General features: G+C 36.3%; 1 protein-coding gene and 1 non-coding gene across 2 annotated transcripts in view; one reads left to right on the top strand and one right to left on the bottom strand.

Annotated features, from left to right (window-relative positions):
- Positions 1 to 18,734, bottom strand: part of LOC140160961 (PDZ domain-containing protein 8-like) — an 84,529-nt gene that overhangs the window by 36,692 nt on the left and 29,103 nt on the right. The window contains 10 exon segments of the mRNA XM_072184308.1: positions 315 to 850; positions 853 to 920; positions 1,599 to 1,681; positions 2,269 to 2,453; positions 3,371 to 3,590; positions 7,376 to 7,456; positions 8,867 to 9,043; positions 9,888 to 9,980; positions 13,127 to 13,303; positions 13,926 to 14,307. Coding sequence (XP_072040409.1) covers positions 315 to 850; positions 853 to 920; positions 1,599 to 1,681; positions 2,269 to 2,453; positions 3,371 to 3,590; positions 7,376 to 7,456; positions 8,867 to 9,043; positions 9,888 to 9,980; positions 13,127 to 13,303; positions 13,926 to 14,072 — 1,767 coding nt within the window. The 5' untranslated portion in view covers positions 14,073 to 14,307.
- Trnan-auu (transfer RNA asparagine (anticodon AUU)) lies at positions 1,252 to 1,324 on the top strand. Its single transcript has one exon. It is a non-coding gene; the product is annotated as a tRNA-Asn (tRNA).

Here is an 18,734-nt window from a genome sequence, read left to right as displayed (position 1 = left end):
CCTAACCACAATCCTGACCCTACAACCTAACTCTAAACTCTTCAGGTGGTGTTAATTATTCTAACCCTATGAGAACTACCTGCCGATTGGCCAAAATGAATATTGTGACTAATTTTGAACCAATCAAGGAGGGTATTAAAAAGATCTTCTGCAAATGCAAGTTTGACCATAAATAGTTTAAAGCCTAGTCATAGTTGGCAATTGAAATAAGCATTTCAAGTTACCAACCAATCAGAAATGCTGTTAGATGTTCAGTAGTGTCCAGGGGGTTAACATACTGCTCTTGGTGATTCTATGTTGGGTTTTTTTCTTACCTGGCCGGCTTTGACAAGAGTTGTTTCATAGAGGTCATCATATGGGGTCATTTCTGGTGCTGCCATATTACAAGCACTCTGCTGCATAACTGGTTCTGAATCATCCAATAATGATGCTACACTTGATAAACTAACAGTATCTGCTTCAATAGTTTTGTCATGAGGAATGTGGATCATGTCCGCACTAGTAGGAGTACCGCTCAACCCATCACGGGTAACAATATTTATAGAGCGACTCTTTTTCATTGCACTTTTCGGTTGCATTGATTCTCGTATGAGAGCTTTGATTTGATTCAGTCGGTCCTCTCGGTCCTGACTGGCAGTAACTTGTCTCAACGTGGAATAATCAAGACTTGATGAAAGTCTCCGGCGGTGGCGTAACACCGGCGAGCCACCGTCGGGGACTTGCAGCTTATCCTGGGCGCTTTTCATTGTTCCGTCGTTATCGTCTGTGGCGTAACCCAGTTCAGTCAGTATGCTGACATTGATAAAATCTTCGTAGTCATTGTCTGGAGGTCCATCCGTCGCATCCGTTTCTTTCTGTCTTCAGCTGCTCCTGATTGACTTTCCAGTTGCTGGATAGGTCGTTGCACTTTCAAGGTGAATCTAGATGGGAAGTTACAAAGTAGATTAAAAATATGTATAAACAAGCATCATCTTCCAATTTAATCATTATATAACATAAATGGATAACAGCAGGTAACAAATACCAGAGTTACAAGAAGGTTGGCATACGAGCATGTAATATCTTTTTCAAAATTTGGTTAATGGCCTGAGCTTTCAATCCTAGCAGGATCTTTATCAAAGGCAGAGTGACAAGACAACAAGGATCTTTCTCTAAAGAATCATAGCGCAATACAAAGTAATGTACAAACAAGCTGACACTACTTTTGCATTGTAGATTATTCTTTCCCATGAGTTTCAATGACATAGAGCTTCCTTGATAGTTCAGTGGTAAGAGTACTGGTCTATTGTCCCAGAGGTCCCAGGTTCAAATCCTGGTCTAGGATGATGTTTCTGTCCTGGGAAAGAATAATTTGCAATCATAATTACACTTCACCTTGAATACTATGTAATCAAAGAGTATGAAAATATGAGAGAATATACTCTGTTCCCAATTCTGAGTCGATTGAAGAGTATGAAAAAATGATGGAACATACTCTGACCCCAATTACGAATCAATTTTCTTTTTCAACTCATGAAAAAGTAAGTGGCAATGCTGCAAAACTTTCACTGTACAGCAGTTTGTGTTGCTTTTTTATTAAAAAATTGAGCACAACTTACTTATCTTTGGTCTGCTTTATAAGCTTGGCAGCATGTTTAGTTGCAGTAACTCTGATTCCATCCACTGATAGTACTAGATCACCCTGTCAATTGCAAATAAACAACACCAGTTTCAATGTTAAGTCATACAAATGCTACACCAAACGCATGGGTACCAAACCCATAGGTACCAAACCCATAGAATGGCTCAGAAGGAAGGAAAATTAGACCATCCACCATGAATGGGCTCTTCTGTCGGCAGAGCTTGTTTTGAGATACAATGTAAGGTCCACTGAACCACTAAAAACAATAGAAAACAAAGGTTTTCCTGACTCTGAATGATTTTCACTACACACACCTTGCAAACAAACAACAGGGACATGTAATATGTCAATGTAAGCTTAGTGAGTTTTGCATGAGGTAAACATTTTACACACCTTGTAATGGTATAAACATTTCTCATGTGGTATTGAGACTGATCTTAGTGCTTTTGTGATTCAAAGACATATTGAGTTTTCTTGGTTGTCATTAATCAGGAATTTTAAAGACTACCACTACTTTCCTGAAACAAACCTCGGCCCAACAACCTTAATAGGCCTGAACCTGGTTAAATGATTTAAGGACTAAGTCATATATTAGGAAGACCTCTTAATCTAACTTCTAATACAGATATGCCTTGTGAAATGCCAACCTTTTTCAATTCTGTCTGACCAGCAGGTAAATCGGGTAGTACTGAAGCTACAACCACCTCCCCAGAATGAGCACCTGTCTTGAAGGTCACACCGACTGATTTGGATTTCTCTCTGTTAATCTCCACATCAAACATCTCCCCTGGTAGCCGCCGGATAATGTCCTCTTGCTTCCATGGGTTGGTATCTAATCACACACAAAAAAATTTACAAATCTTGAATGAGTGCTATCCAAAAGCAACTTTGTTTTCAAGGATATTACCGGAAGTTGGCAATTCATATTCTCTTATTTGCAAAATTGTTACGACTCTACGAGGAGTGCTTCTCTACCAGAATGTTGTGTCCCTGGGGTACTGGAGTTATGCATCCATGCCTGGCTACAAGGCAGTATCTGCTAAAACCAACTAGTTGGCATATCAATTGGCAGTTGCTAGCATACCAGTATATCAGTGCTAGCATACCAGCATCAGCATTACTGGCAATTCAAATCAAGACCAAGTTCAGCAACTTTGGACAAAGGCTGAATTATATGTCAATCTCTGTGAATGCTAATTACAATTATATCACCCATACATGAAATCTGGACCATTCATTGATTAATTACCATGTGATATTTGTAAAATCAACCACCACTGTTTGATAGTTTTAACCATGCAAAGGACACTTATGCCACGCAATATGTAACAAGCCTTTGCGCACTTGGTCGGAGAAGAGTATGCACGTTGTGTATGCGAGGGAAGAGACTGTTCCTTGGCATAATTTGCATGTGTGTTACCTCATGTACTTGCCAGTTACTGTTAAATTTGGATAAAATGAATTAAGCTATGACAGAACTTGGTGTTGTGTTGTAAAATATTAAATATCCTTGAAATATTCTTGAATTTATGTATGAGTGATAAAAAAAACCTCCAAATATTAACAATCTTAAACTTGTCTAATAGTTGAAATATAAAACCTTGGTGAAAGATGGAACATTCCACTCACCAGCTTGTGAAATGGAACTATCAATTGTTCACCTTGTCATTATACGTAGACCATCACACTCATGGACAGTAAATATTTCTATACTACCAAATACTTACAAATCTATGACCTATAACCTACCTACAGACACAGTACAGTACAACTCATTCCTGGAATCTGACGTTGCAATAGGCAGCCTGCTGCACTCTACAACGGTCACATTCAATCTGCCTATGGTAATCTTGGCATCATGTATATAGACATCATCATCTGTGTGTGGTGGATCTGGCTTTGGAAAGAATGGCATGTAGCGCAGCTTGTAGTTTGGCAAAGTGTGCTTCTTTTTCAGGGTTTTCTTCAGCTGCAGAAGAAATAAATTATAACATAAGGTTTATCAGTAAATAGCTCGACTAGGCTCATTTAAAATTCAGATTTTTAGATTAAGCATAACAGATGTGAGCATAATAGATGTACCAAATGAACCGAACAAATGGCAAAGTTGAAAGCAATCTGGTAAAGACAAAATATGACAATGGGTTATTCTAGTTAAATCCATACACCCCTATGGAAGACATGACCTTAACCTTCCATACAGGGAGTGTGAAGATTAAGGTAATGTCTTCTATAGAGGGGTGTGGATTTCAACTGGGAGAGCCTATTCAAAATGAAGGTAGAGTAAATATGTCTATCATAGCACAAGTGATGTTGTCGAATTTGGAAATTATTGTTAACATCGGAAGTAGATTTAACACAGGTATGGCTAAAACAAAGGTATGAACAGTCAACACTTTAGATAGCAACTTGCACTTTAAGTTATACATTGCATTCCTTGAAGTTAATGTATCATAAATCATTATATCCTAAGCTTGCCAAAGAGTTCCATTGGTAAAGAGTGCCGGTCTTGGAACCCACAGATTCTGAGTTCAAATCTTGGTTAAGGGTGATCTTTTCATTCCCGGGTCAAAAACCTAACTCTTTTTCTGCTTCTTGGTGGGGAAGGAAGGGGAAGGAAGGAAGGAAGGAAGGAAGGAAGGAAGGAGGGAGGGAGGGAGGGAGGGAGGGGAGGAGGAGGGAGGGAGGGGGGGAGGGAGGGAGGAAGGAAGGAAGGAAGGAAGGAAGGAAGGAAGGAAGGGGAGGAAGGAAGGAAGGAAGGAAAGGAAGGAAGGAAGGAAGGAAGGAAGGAAGGAAGCAGCTGAAGGGAATAGTTGTTTTCTCTGGTTCAGTTTTGAACCACAGATCCGTCCGTTGCTGAGTAGAATGCCACATGCCACAAGTGTTTACCTTGGCCGGCGAACCCAGGCGGCGGATGACATTATCGAGCTGGCAACTTGTGAAAGCGCCCGGCCGTATGGCATTTTCCAATATACTCGGTTAGTTTTGTGGGGTTTGTTATCGAACCCCAACGGTTTTAGCTTGTATTTATGTTATTTATCAACATAGGCCTATTTGTTTGTGATAATTCAAGCGTTTTAAAATTTCAAAATAATCCCATTCAATTACACGGTTGACGATGAAAATTTACTGAATTTAGAGAATGCAATGCGCCACCACCTGGGCCAACCTTTGTGTGCCTATATGTGTGTTCGGATGATACACAATCATGTGAAATACATAGGCTTGCAGTTGCTTTGTGCTGTCATATTTTACAGTACGCAGAGCGGTTAAGAAATATTATTTATAAATAAATACAGCTGCTGTTTCTATTACCTTTTCCCTTAAGTTTGATAAAGCCTCAAGGAAAGAAGTTCTTTCAATATGACAGCGTTCAAGATTTGACTTACGTTTGGCAGACACGCGTGTGAAAAATGTATTTAGGGGTGAAAAGAACCAAAATTCGTGAATGTTTATATGTTTCCAAGGGTAAAATGTCATCTAGTTTCAGATTTTGGCACTTAAAACTCCCTATCTTTTATAGATTTTGAGAAAAAATCATTTTTTGGTCCGATTTTGGCCGAAAATTACCATTTTGGGGTGACAAAAATTTTGACTTGCAGATTTCCTGTGAGTATATAAACATGAAAACTATCAAATAGTGCCTAATTTTCTATTCTAATTGTGTAACAAGGGTACAATTGTGATATTAAAAGCATTGAATGGGATCCATATATTTCTTTATTTTTGTAGCAGGGTAGAAACTTGAGGGTTCGGGTGACAATTGATTTAGAAAAATATACAATATTCGCATCATTTTCAATTTGAAAACGCCATATCTCCACAATGGTATGAGCTATAGTGATGCTTTAAGTGTTTATTTGCTCATTATTTCATTAGCGAAATGGTGGTATAACAAATAAGTAAGCTAGATCTACAGAAAATAAAATAACTTGCAAAATGCTACCCCCACCCCTAAGGATTTTGAGGGCGTGAAAAAAGTCACAGATTTTGCAAAAAAAATAAGTCCTTCAAAATTGGGAGGTTTGAGGCTAAACAAAAGACATGTTGCCCTTACCAATGCCTCCCTCTAGAGCAACATGTTTTTGTTTAGCCCTGAGTATCCCCATTTTGAAGGACTTATTTTCTTTGCCCCAATTTTTGCTCCAATTTGGGGACTTCGGCCAGAAATATGCCTGTACAGTGCTATGGGGAAAATTTTCAAGTTGATAATTATGCATTTTTTATGTCAGATTCAGTTTCTACACACAATTTCACCCTAGAAAATGTTCCTTTAAGTAGGATATCTTTCACTTTAAGTTTCCACCATTCTGTCCGCCAAACGCAAGTCAAAGCTTGAACGCTGTCATATAGTCTAGCTTGATTCCTATTATGCTTTTCAATTAATGCAGGTTACATGACAAGTCAGAGCAGATCCAAAATCCACAGCAGATTAATTGTCTACCAAGCTTTAAAGGTGTATATTGCCAAGTGGTATGTCTACCTTACATCCGTTTGAAACTAATTCTTGAATTGAATACCACAAAACTAGAATTTTTGGGTTCTTGGGTTGCGAGGTTCTTGGTGGTTGTGATCATTATTCACAGAATATTTGTGGGTTGAGTCCAATCATAGTAATTTTTTAATTTCACCCCGCATGACATTTGACATCCACTACTTTATTTTCAACATGTGCCCCTGCTCCTCAGGTATTTGCCCACCAAATTTGAGCCCAGTTGGATCAATTTTAAAATATTACCTCATAACCTTTGACCTTGAATGACCTCTGCTTGAATTTTAACATGTCCCCTCCTCATCATATTGTTATACAATGTGTCGCTCCATGAGGTTGGTAATCAGGAAATGCCCCTTTAACACACTGTCACCTAGTTATCAATCTTCACTCTAACCCATTGGCTTCATACTGCCATATACCATATAATATAATGCTTCTCTTCACTAGCGCCCCTTTAACAAGCCACCTAGCTCTCAATCGTCACCCTAACCCTTTAGCTTCATCTCTAGCAATATTATATCATATGTTGTCATATAATGCTCCTCTTCATCACATTATAAAATGATCCTCTGAGGCAACCATATGAAATATGACCCAAGCCTCTCAATCAACGCTAATAAATTTCATTACAAGAGAAGTCAACTGCATACATACACATATTGATATCCATGTCGAAGGTATGTGACGGTAATGAATAGCAAGGACATAAATATTTCATCAATAATTAATAAAGCTTCAAGCAATACTGCGGGACTTTGTCAGGGTTTTTTTTTTTCAATTACATTCCTTCAAATTTCATGCAAGTAAAATGAAAAGTTAAATTTGGAAGCTGTAATTGTACTTTCAGTGATCATGTGTTTCTTGATATTTGAATTAATATGGGCTATTCCAGATAAATTCCTCACACCCCCTATGAAACACACAGCCAAAGGGATGAAATGGACAGAAAGAACCAGATTTCACAAATCAGCAAAACACCTATGGAAGACACACCTGGAATTTATACCGGAATTTCAATATTTCTGGTACTTTTTATGGACATTTTTCAAATTGACTGCGTCTTTCACTGCTTTATCCTAACTTTAAGAATCCAATATTTCACAAAATATCTGTGCCTTCCATATCCCCAGCCGGATCTATACTAAAAATGCCAGCCGGGAATTCCATTCCTGCTCTCAATTCCAAATGGAATTGTTCTTGTTTTCACATGTCTTCCAGGGGGTGGGTAGAAAAAATAACAATTTGCTTAATTATCTTACCTGATTAACTATTAGTGATCCCAGTTGTGGTACCACTCTACCTTCAAAATGAGATTCAACTTTAAAATCTATCTCTGGATCCTAAAAACAAATCAAAGAAAAAACAAAATATATTTCATTTTAAATATTTATTTGTATTGTACATTGCTGAGTTAACACTCTTATGAATAATAATAATATGGTATCAATAATAATAAACAGCATTTATTAAACGCTCAATGCCAGCTGCTGCCTTTTAGTGCTTTACATTCCAAACAAATATTGCAATAAATATTACACACCTATCAAAGATAATATACAGTTTAAAACTATCGACTACTAACAACGAGCACATAATAACAAAACTTGACTTTTCCATTTTTGAATAGACATTGTTTGACTTACATATGTTAGGGACCAACTTGATTTTTACAGAAGGTAGTTATTATTGAAATGTACAACTTACGGATAACGGACGATATGTGGAAACCTTTGGTTTCATGATCATTTGCAACCATTCTTGAAGAATATCTTTATTAAACATTTCAAAAACCTTGATAATTTCCATAAATGAAGAGCTTTGTTGCAAACGTCCTTACATCCACTTGTTGACTTTTTGAGAAAAACAGCTGTGCAAGTATTACTTGTTCAATTTGATTCAATTTGGGTTTGGATAAATTGTTGATGAATAGAAGCTAACAGAATAGGTTTGGTACAATTTTCAAGCCTTCCTATTTATTTTATTATTTATTTTATATTGCGCCTTTTGTGGATGCAAGGGCTTTTGCAACAAAATAAATTTACCCTTTTTTAGAAACCACCTTTGCAATCAAATTTGAGCCCATTTGTTTGCACTACTTTATGTAATTTGACTAATGCTTTCAAAATCAAAAAGAAAAATTTAAATATCTCATTTACTTTTTTAATTATGAATTTTAATTAAATCCGGCAAAATGCCATTTTGAGCATTTCCGAAGCTATAACGTTTGTTAACTACAATGATTTTTTTCAAACATAGTTACCCAAAAACAGTTCCTTTTGGTTTTAATACTTAAAGAACATTCAACGCTACATGCAAAAATTATTTTCCTAAAATTTTATACTCATTTTAAGTTCAGATTTCCGGAAATTCCCTAAGATTTCCCAAACGGGAAATATATGATATCTTCGGCAGGGTAGTATGAAGATCAAACAACTACCAAAATTTTTACCCACACTATAATGTCATGCCAATAGCTCAATTTCAGCCAGAGGTGGATGTAAGGGGTTTTGCAACAGAGCTCTTCAAATATAGAGCATAATTTTGATAAATCTCATCAAGCAAACATTATGCGTGCATTGGTGTTGCACTGTACACTGTAGATATTGCAAAGAACTGGCTTGCAGTTTACACATGTAGCATCACAACATATTCAAATCATTCAAATACTGCATGCTGTAATTCCTACAGCAACTATCATAAACTTAATAAAAAGAAATTCAAACCATGGCTAACATTCATATAGTACTTACCTCATAAAATGTAAAGGACCAGTGTGTATAGGGGATTCTAGTGAATTCTAGTCTTGCTTTGCCCTTGAGTTTAGTCAACAACACAGAGACAAATGCTGTGGTTCCAAAGACTAGGTCTACATCAACTGAGATGCGGAAGCCGCCATTGTATTCCAATTCTACTGCTACATCAACATCCTGTGAAGATGTAAAGGAAAACAAATTAAAAGGATTGTAATGGGTTGTTTTTTTTCAAATCTTATTGGTCTGTTAAATGTATTTTCAACGTTTATTCAACTAAGTGATATTTATTTCACTAACAAGTTTAGGTTTTCAACATGTTAACTGCTGTAAGAAATTTTTCTACTTTGATCATGATTAGTTCTGATAAATAGTTGATCATGATTAGTTCTGGTAAATAGTTTTGTCCTGAAAAAGTTAGAGCTATAATTTTGACAGTTTTATATACTTGTCCCATGGTGAACAAGTCTGCTGTATGGTCTATACAACAGTACTTATTTTACATTATTTGCTTTCAGTTACTACATCAGTGGTAATTTTCGGGAGGGTTCTATTTTCGCAAGTATAGCTTAAACCTTGAATTTAACAATGCACAAATATGAACTTTTGTCATTGTTAAGGCATGAATTTTGCAAAAATACCAATAGGCACAATTGGCAAAAACGTCCCCATTGTTAAGGCATGAATTTTGCAAAAATACCAATGGCAAAAAATTCACTAAAATTCTTTTGTTTCTGATAGTTTTCAAGAAAGTTATGAATTGTCAAGAAAGTTATGTACTATTATACAATACCTGGTAACTGGAAGTTGAAATTTTTGGGCATTTGCATTGAATCATAGCTTTTTTTTTTTTTGGTAACTGATGCAGATAATATCAAATTAAATATTTTTGACATCAGACTTTACTTTACTTCCCTTTATGTACATGATGAAGGGAAGTAAGTCTATTGTTAACAATGACAGAATAGATTTTTGCCAAAACTCTAACCCTAAAGCATTACACAAAACTTGGTCTCCATACCTCTGGTACTTTGCCTGGCTCTTCTGGTGCTCCCCTCATCAGTGTCACATTTTTCAATGTTGGAAATGATGGTCCTAGACAATAATCTCTCACCTGAAAAAAGAGCAGCACCAATACTTTATGTTATGCTACATATACATGGGTGTCACTTGCTATCAATACAATACAGGGTGTATCAAAATGATTGGTATCCATCAGTTTCCAGTATTATGGACAAGCAGTGTTCGAAATAAGCACTTATCCTCTTGTCCTCTTGTCCAAAAATCACTGGGGACAACCATATTGAGCTATGTACTTATCCCCTGGACAACCACTATATTTTACCTCCAAAAGTATGACACATTTTGGGGACAACCAAAATGTGTTGAGGACAAGCAAAATTTATGCTTTAGTTATCCGCGGGATAACCTCCATATTTTCCTTATTTCGGACACTGTGGACAAGACTATCACAACAAAATGCAACATAGGAGCTACCTTATTTATAGATAAATGTTATGAAAGGTCATAAAACTATAAATACTGGGCATTTCAAGAGGATTCAATGTTGCATATTGAAGAAGCAGGCTTGTCAATAAACACCCAAAACGATGGGTACCAAACATTTTGATACAGCCTGTATATGACATTTGTAAATTGCACCTTTTATCCTTAAACAAGGTTACATATGCAAGTAAAGACGATGCACATGAAAGTTCACAAGACATTTTGAATTTAAAAACAAAAATGCTAATGCTTAGGACACTAAGTGCATTTTGAGAAGCTTCTTGAAGGAACCAGTAGAAAAAGAGGCAAGCATGTTCTATTCTGTTAGGGCAACACTGGAGAAGGCACAGTCACCTGTCTGAGCTGATGTTACAACAGTAAGCAGATTTTGCAAAGATGTACGGAGACAGCAGGTGGTGTGTACATTTGAAGACCATCTAATGTAAGATGGTGCCTTGATCATCATAGCTTGTACACATGCCCACATCCTGAGATATTGATGATCTAATCAGGCATGAGATCAGAGTTTTATGAAAAAGACTGGAATGTACAAAGCGTAGTGAGCGAAGCATTCACCCTCATGGCCCCGCCTTAAGGTGGGCCCCTGGTGGGGGTCAAGGGGGCTTCGGTCAAGTGAATTTCTTGGCGACTTGGATTATGTGATATGGCTCTTACGGGGTGTACCTACACCCCCAAATATTAAACCGTATTCACAATGAACTCGGAGGGGTCACATTTTGAGCTCTAAAAAGCGGCAACCGCCTAAAAGCCAGAAAATCTCATGCCTGCCTAATCCTTTGTGACAGATAGTTTCTTCAATGCAAATTTAGAATTCCATTTTATCTTTTATTTTAAAAATCAACAACTAGAAATTAAGCTTTTATACCACTGTGTCATGAAATTGAAGTATTGACACAACATGTTTTCCACTTCATGTACACAGCTATATGAAGTCTCCCTATAAAATTCTTGGATTGAACGAAACACTAAAAAATATGTATAAAATATTATCAGCCGATGCTCCTTTAAGAGAATACATAATGACTTGAAGCTATATCTGTCTCCTATTCCACAGACAGGTGCAGATATACAGCTACCTTGGCAACCAGTAATAGTCATGTGATCAACTAGACAGAGCAATCTGTCCCCAGTACAATCAATTTGTGAGACACAGACAATAAAATTAGTGCTAAATTCAAACTAAATTGTTCCTTCTTGATAAAAGCAATTCTGAGACATAGGATAATTTAGATGGATGATTTGTTTCATGTAAAATGCCTGTTGTAAATATATTCATTCAGGCTATTCTTGGAATTTATCACTACTCCCCCATATAGGAAGATTTTTCATATCTGTGTAATATAAGGCCCACAATCTTGGCTTCTGAATAATGTATTAAGGGATGGGGTATGAACGTTTGGACAGTATTTATTGTGGGACATTAGAGCACATCAGACATATCGAAATTGCATTCTGAATACAAAGAATATAATTTTGATTTTTTGAAATTCGCAATGTAATACACATTTTATGGCAAATCATTAAAATTGATATTTTTGATATTTAACAGTACTTGAAGTAAACTTTATAAATCTGATGATTTATACTTAAAGTGGGATGAAAAGCCGCCGATCAATTGAAAATTTGGACCTTTCGTACTGAAGATATGGATTTTTTTCCCAAAAGACCAACAAAAATGAGGTCTTTTTTGGGAAAAAAATCCATATCTTCAATCAGAAAGGTCAAAATTTTCAATTGATCATCGGCTTTTCCTCCCAGCTACATACACTTTAAGAATATATCATTAGATTTATAAAATTTACTTCGAGGACTGTTATATATCAAAAATGTGAAAAATATCAAATAATTTGTCATAAAATTTGTATTAAATCATTAATTCCAAAAAATTATTTGATATCAAAATTATTTGATATTCTTCGTATTCAGAATGCAATTCGATGTCTGATGTGCTCTCATGTCCCACAAAAAATATTGTCGAAACACTTAAAACGCTCATTCCAGATCCCTTAAACAATAAACATTATTCTTGTACACTGCAGCTAGTGATTTACATTAAATCTATACAACCAGACATAGAGACATGTATGATAGATGAACCGAAATTGTAACTGAAACATTTTGCCTTCAGCAGGGTAGTGATAATGGGATATTCCAGTTGAAATCCATCCACCCCTATGGAAGACACGACCTTAATCTCCCACGTATTGGGTGTCGATTTTAAATGGAGTCCCCATTCAGGTAACCCCATTTGAAATTCACACCCCCTGTGTGGAAGCTTAAGGTCATGTCTTACGTAGGCGGTGTATGAATTTCAACTGGAATAGTCCAATATTGACCTTCATTCCCAGTCACTTCCGTTACATGTTGGTTGATCCATCAAATATGTATCGTCCGAGTGTCCAGTTTCATCACTAGTTTCAACATTCCCCAATGAATGCGAATGTACACAGTTTGATTATCATAACAAATAATTGTTTTTCTTATGGGGTATTCAACAACCTTACATTGTGATGTGACAAAGCAAGAAAGGCAACAATATCAAATAAACAAACAAACAAACAAATACACTGATACAAGCAAAACTGAACATGGGAAACAAACCATGTTGCAGAAATATGAAGGGGTGTGGCCACATTGATAGCTTCATCTCCTTATCTTTTTTACACGATAATCAGGAAGAGCAGTCATGCACTGCTGAAGACCGACTTTGCCGATTACTATAAATAAACTTACATTAATTTGTTCCAAGATTCTTCCCGCTGTCTTGGTTGTAAGGAGCTCATCAAACTCTACGTTCATCTTCTTGACAACCCATCGCCTCACTGTAGGTGTATCTTTTAGCTCTCGGTACAGAAAGGCAATGAGAGCATTCAGACATATACATGTTTCCTTCTGATGAAGACTAGCACTCTGCATTGAAATGTACAGGGTGAAAGAGAGGTGAGAGACAGGGAGAGTGAGATAAAGATACAGAAAGACAGTCAAATGACAAAGAGAGAGAGTGTGTGCAAGGAACAACCCAACAAATGAGGCAGAGGGAGGGAGAAAGGAGCAAGAAAGGGAAGGAGGAAAGGAGAGATGGAGGAGAGAGAGAGAGACAAAAAGAAGTAATCACATCATTATTTTGATGAATTGTAATGTTTGCTATTTGTTTCACTTTGAGTTTGCAAAGAGTAACCTAATGAGAGCAGATGCAAGTTGAAATCTGTCTACTTTTCATTTGTTACCTGAATGTATTGACCAGCATATGATATACCCTCTATGGAAGATACAACCTTAATCTTCCACACAGGGAATATGAATTTCAAATGACTTTACCTGAATGGGTGACTCCATTTGAAATTTACACCCCTGTGTAGGAGAATAAGGAGATTAAGGTCAAATCATCCATAAAGGGTGTACAGATTTCAACTAAACAGCCCAATATCACTATATATCTTACTTTGAGGTGAATTTGTTACAAACTGAAAATGCACTTTTTAACCCCTTCATGGAAGGTCACAAAATACTAGAAATTGCATGCAAATTTTACCTGGTCCATTTGAGCACGTTCATATTGGTGATGATGAGGGGTTGCCTCAACTGGTCGACTTCTGAAGTAGAGAAACAGCAGCAGTAGTTGGGTAAGTAGCATGCATATAGCACCAAATAACACTGCCACAAAGATGATGAAGAACATGGTGGCTCTCCAAAAGCTCTCTGGTAGAATTCAAGCTACACGCTACAATTTATTGCACCTTTTGACGTCTAATGCATTATTACATTCAATGAGATAAAGTTGTGATTTGGACATATTGGTGTTAATATCTCATGATGAAAATAGTCTGCCTCAAATCATCTATGTTGCTGTATTTTATACACGGTCATCACCTAGGCTCATCAGCACCCAACATAGTTAATGTAATTATATGTATCTGAAACATAAAAACAAAAATAAAAACAAAATTAGTAAGAAAAACACAGAAAAAATATCTTGAATTTTTCTCACTACTTGTACTTACGCACTTCGTAGTATCATCATTAATATGATATAAAATTTACTTTTTTCACAGCAGTTTGCAGCAACGTTTCGATTTTTGAGTTTTCATTATGAAAATGTGTGCATTAAGAGTAATTTGATCCAAGCTATATCAAAACTGGACATCTGTCTTCTCAGGTAATTACAAGTAAGTACTAGACCTCACATTTATGCAAGTACACTAGGATCCACAACATGCTCATCTATCAGGGCACAGTTTTTTAACCCCAATACATTTGTATATTCATTGAATGACGTCTGAAAATGCGGGTACAAAAACTCATACCCTGCAACTTGAGGTCAAATTTTGCACTATGATTGTTTAATAGAGGTTATTGAACTATGCAATTGGAATGAGGCCATTGTGGTCCATTGGTAGCTACAGCATTGTATTCCACGCATATTGTCCACTTTTATCATACAGAGTTCTGCAAATTGATATCCTTGTCCTCCCAAGAAAATACACAAATCTAAACACACATACATCATAAAAAATATACTTTTTACATCACTAGGGAACAGGTGTTTTTAAATCAGTCTACTCTAGAAGTAAAAATGCTGTATACTACAAGCAAATACCATAGCGGATACTACGTTTCTATGTGGGAGGCATATATTTTTCAATTAGTCTACTCCCATGGTAAAAGGCAGTACCTGCAGTATATTTATTAGCATGTACTCCATTTTTACTTAGAAGGGCAGTTTTGTATTCAGTTGACATTTACAACACAAAGTGATGAGACCTACATTTCAAAGAGTTAATTGGGCTATTCCATTTAAAATTTTCACTACCTCTGTGGAAGATTTTGGAAATATTTTCCACGGGGAGAGTGAATTTCAAATGGAATGAACATATGAGGAACTCCATTTGAATTTCATACACCCTCTGAGAAAGATTCAATCTGAATCTTCATCAGAGGGAGGGTGTGTTTCAAATGGAGCTGATAATGTGTTCATTCCATTTGCAATTCATACTCCCCCTGTGGAAGATATTTCCAAAATCTTCCACAGGGGTAGTGTGGATTTTAAATGGAATAGCCCATTACTTTGCTGACTTTCTGACATTTACAAAAACAAACCACATATCTATAACGATTTGTGTCCATTTGGTGAGTTAGCACTTCAAGTTCAAGCCTCTCAGTAAGACTCTGCATGTGATTTGCATTTTATCTAAATCTCCTGTGCAGTAATAAGCAACCAATATATGCATTAAGAAATTGACTCCCTGTTTAACATGCAGTTGGGTAAGCATTGATTACATGAATTGATCTAGCACAGTTCACCAGGGCACATCAACGATACACGCTATACACATCCTCATTGTCTTGTCACCACAGGCTATGTAGAAGCGTTTCAGACTTCACAATAATACCACTATTATCCGCAATGAAATGATGGCTGGCTGGCAGAGAAAGACACTCAACCCACACATACCACTTTACTGTGGTGTTACAGCTTATGATAATAGGCCCTATATTGCACATTTATTACCTGGCAGTTGTGACATGCCTTTTCCAAAACATTTTGAAATATGTTAATTTTGTTATCGAATAAAAAACAATGCTATACGTCGTACACTTTTAAAACCAATTCATCAACTTTTATTATTATAAATCTGACAAAATAAAAAATAAAGTGAAATACCTCATTCATTTAACAAAAGGATCCATTTCCAATATTTTTGACACTGATTAATCACAATAATCAGTAACAAGATATGTAATCTTTTAACATCACTCACATCACCAAGATTTATCTTGTCACACAGACGCATCAAAACATCTGCTTCCTAAAAAAAATCAATTGTGAACGAAAGAAAAACAAACAAATCAATTGGGACTGTTCATTACATGCTCCATCTCCGGGTCATCTATTTCTCTCATGACAGCTAATTAGAACGTGGACACGAGGCCACATCTAAATGTTATTGACAATCGCTACAATTTGTCTACAGAGATTTATTTTCACTCCGGCTTTTGATTTGATTGAGTGCTGAGTTAATATTCAAATAGTTTGTCTTTATTTACCATTGGCATATCAACTGTCCTGCAACTGACAACTTTGGACATTGCAGGGCCACTGTTTTATCTGCACGGGGCTAATATTTGGCTGACCCCTCCTCCCCCTCCCAACTTGTCTCTGATTTAATTTTGGACCAGAGCGTCCCTCCCCCATCTGAAATGTATCCTCCACATCTGATACAAAATATATAACTTTTTTGATGTAATTTAATTTGCCTGCAGGGCATCCTCACCATTGATGATCCTAGGCATTGCCTGTTGAGAGGATTTTAAAAAATTGCTCCTAAATTGCATGCAAATGAATGAGAGCAATTAATATTGATGATTCCATATCTTTTTATTGGCTGGCTTTAGTAATCTTTCTCAATAGCCCTTAATATTTCTGCATGTATGTATTTCTACAGCTTTTACCTAATTGTAAAACAATTGCATTCCATGTGAGTCACTAACAAGATAGTCTTTCTCAATTGCAAATTATTTTATAATTATTAAAAAAATCTTTACATGTACTTGAAAATGCAACAGACAGCAAATAAACCATGGTAATTTCTATGCAAAAAAAATGCTATCTTCAGTAGATAGCAGATTTGTTATCTTCAGTAGATAGCAGATTTGCTATCTTGAGTAGATAGCAAATTTCAACTCTTTTATCCTGCATGAAGGCAAATTTAACAGTGCACATAATTAGTTGGATGTACAACCAAAAATTTATAAAGAGTAAAATAGAACTGTTGGATTATTTTGATGGAGTACCATCTGAAAATTTCGAGGTATTAATGAATTCTTTGTATGGGATCATAAGTTTAAATCTGTAATTGGGGTCTTAAAGCTTAAGCATCACACGTTTCTATGCAAGGTAAAGGTTTGGTCATGTAGTTCGCAAGATCGTGCTATTCTGTGAGAAGTACGCCGATGCAGGAGGTACATCCTCTCACGATCGAGAATTAGTTATTTTGCCTATAGCCTGGATGGTACCAAAATATTAGTCTACATGTAATCACTATAGCTTCTTCACCCACATTAGTAACCACCTCTTTCACTCATTGTAAGCGTATTTACACAGTTCGCCTCACCTCTCAGCCTCATCTGCCCTTTTTATTAGAGAGAATGAAAATTGTTTTGTTTGGTGATTGTTTGTTTTCTTTTCTCTTTTAACTTGCGGCAATTCTTTAGCTATTAACTTCCGGAATTGATGCACTGACCTTAATTCTTTTCGTATTGATTGGCAAGCTCGCTGGACGCTGGTACTTGCATCCAATACAGTTTGAGTCAAGTAGAAGCATGATTCAGTAGAGGCATGATTCAGCATGCAATAAAGTCATTCTAAAAAGGCTCTCAAAATAAAAAGTGATTCTAAAAAGGCTCTCAAAATAACTCCTCTCATTTTACTTGTAATAAACCTTTTATCAGTGTGAGGATGTCACCGACTGGTTGGGAACCCTTTTATTTTTCTTGAAGTTTTTGAAATTGAGAGCATTCACTGACAGTTTTCAATCCCATTAAAATGTTGAACAAGATGAAGTAATCACATCCATAAAACAGTGAGATGCTAGCATTCCAAACTTAAAGTCATAATGTACGATCTTATAATCTGGATTTGGTTAATTTTTTTCAAACCTGATTTTTTTGCATATTTGTAATGTTTACACATGTCACAACTTGCACCTAAATGGAATCAGCCAAATTTGTTGTGTTTGTAGGTAAACAGAGCAAAGTTCGACATAAAGTCATAATTCAAGAAATTATGACTTTATGTCCGCCCATAGAACTGCGTGTTAAATGGCCAAAATAACAAGCAGTGTTTCTTTCACGTTACCTCGTTATTTCAGCTCAAAATGGACAGAAACCATTCCCGATCATTATTACTAGTATTATTTCAGCGTTTTGAGTATATAATGACAAATTTAAAATTTGAAGGAAATCGTACATTAAGCCTTTAAATAGATTTATACACAGGAAATGCTACATTTAAAAGGGGGGGGGTAATCTTACAAAAGGTACATTATTCTCTCAGAGTACTCTTTACAGGATCAAGGTACCCCAGACCTACCAAGACATCTCGTAACCATAAAATCTTCCATGTTTCCATGTTAAGTTTCTAGGTACTGTAAATGTAGTACGAGTCATTAGTTTTGTGTATGAATTTGTGCCAGAATTCAAATAGGTTTAATACACTTAGTGCACCTTTGTTGACGTCACTGTGTGTATTATGTTGCGTAACTTTGACACATGCGCACCGTTCTCGGAATCACAACATAATACACTCGCATGTAAATGGCACAATCAGATCAGAACGCTCTCA

Source organism: Amphiura filiformis, chromosome 9 (genome assembly GCF_039555335.1).
Source record: "Amphiura filiformis chromosome 9, Afil_fr2py, whole genome shotgun sequence".
Classification (NCBI taxonomy): Eukaryota; Metazoa; Echinodermata; class Ophiuroidea; order Amphilepidida; family Amphiuridae; genus Amphiura; species Amphiura filiformis.
The sequence above is the reverse complement of the archived record's forward strand: the minus strand, read 5'-3'. Positions and strand labels throughout refer to the sequence as shown.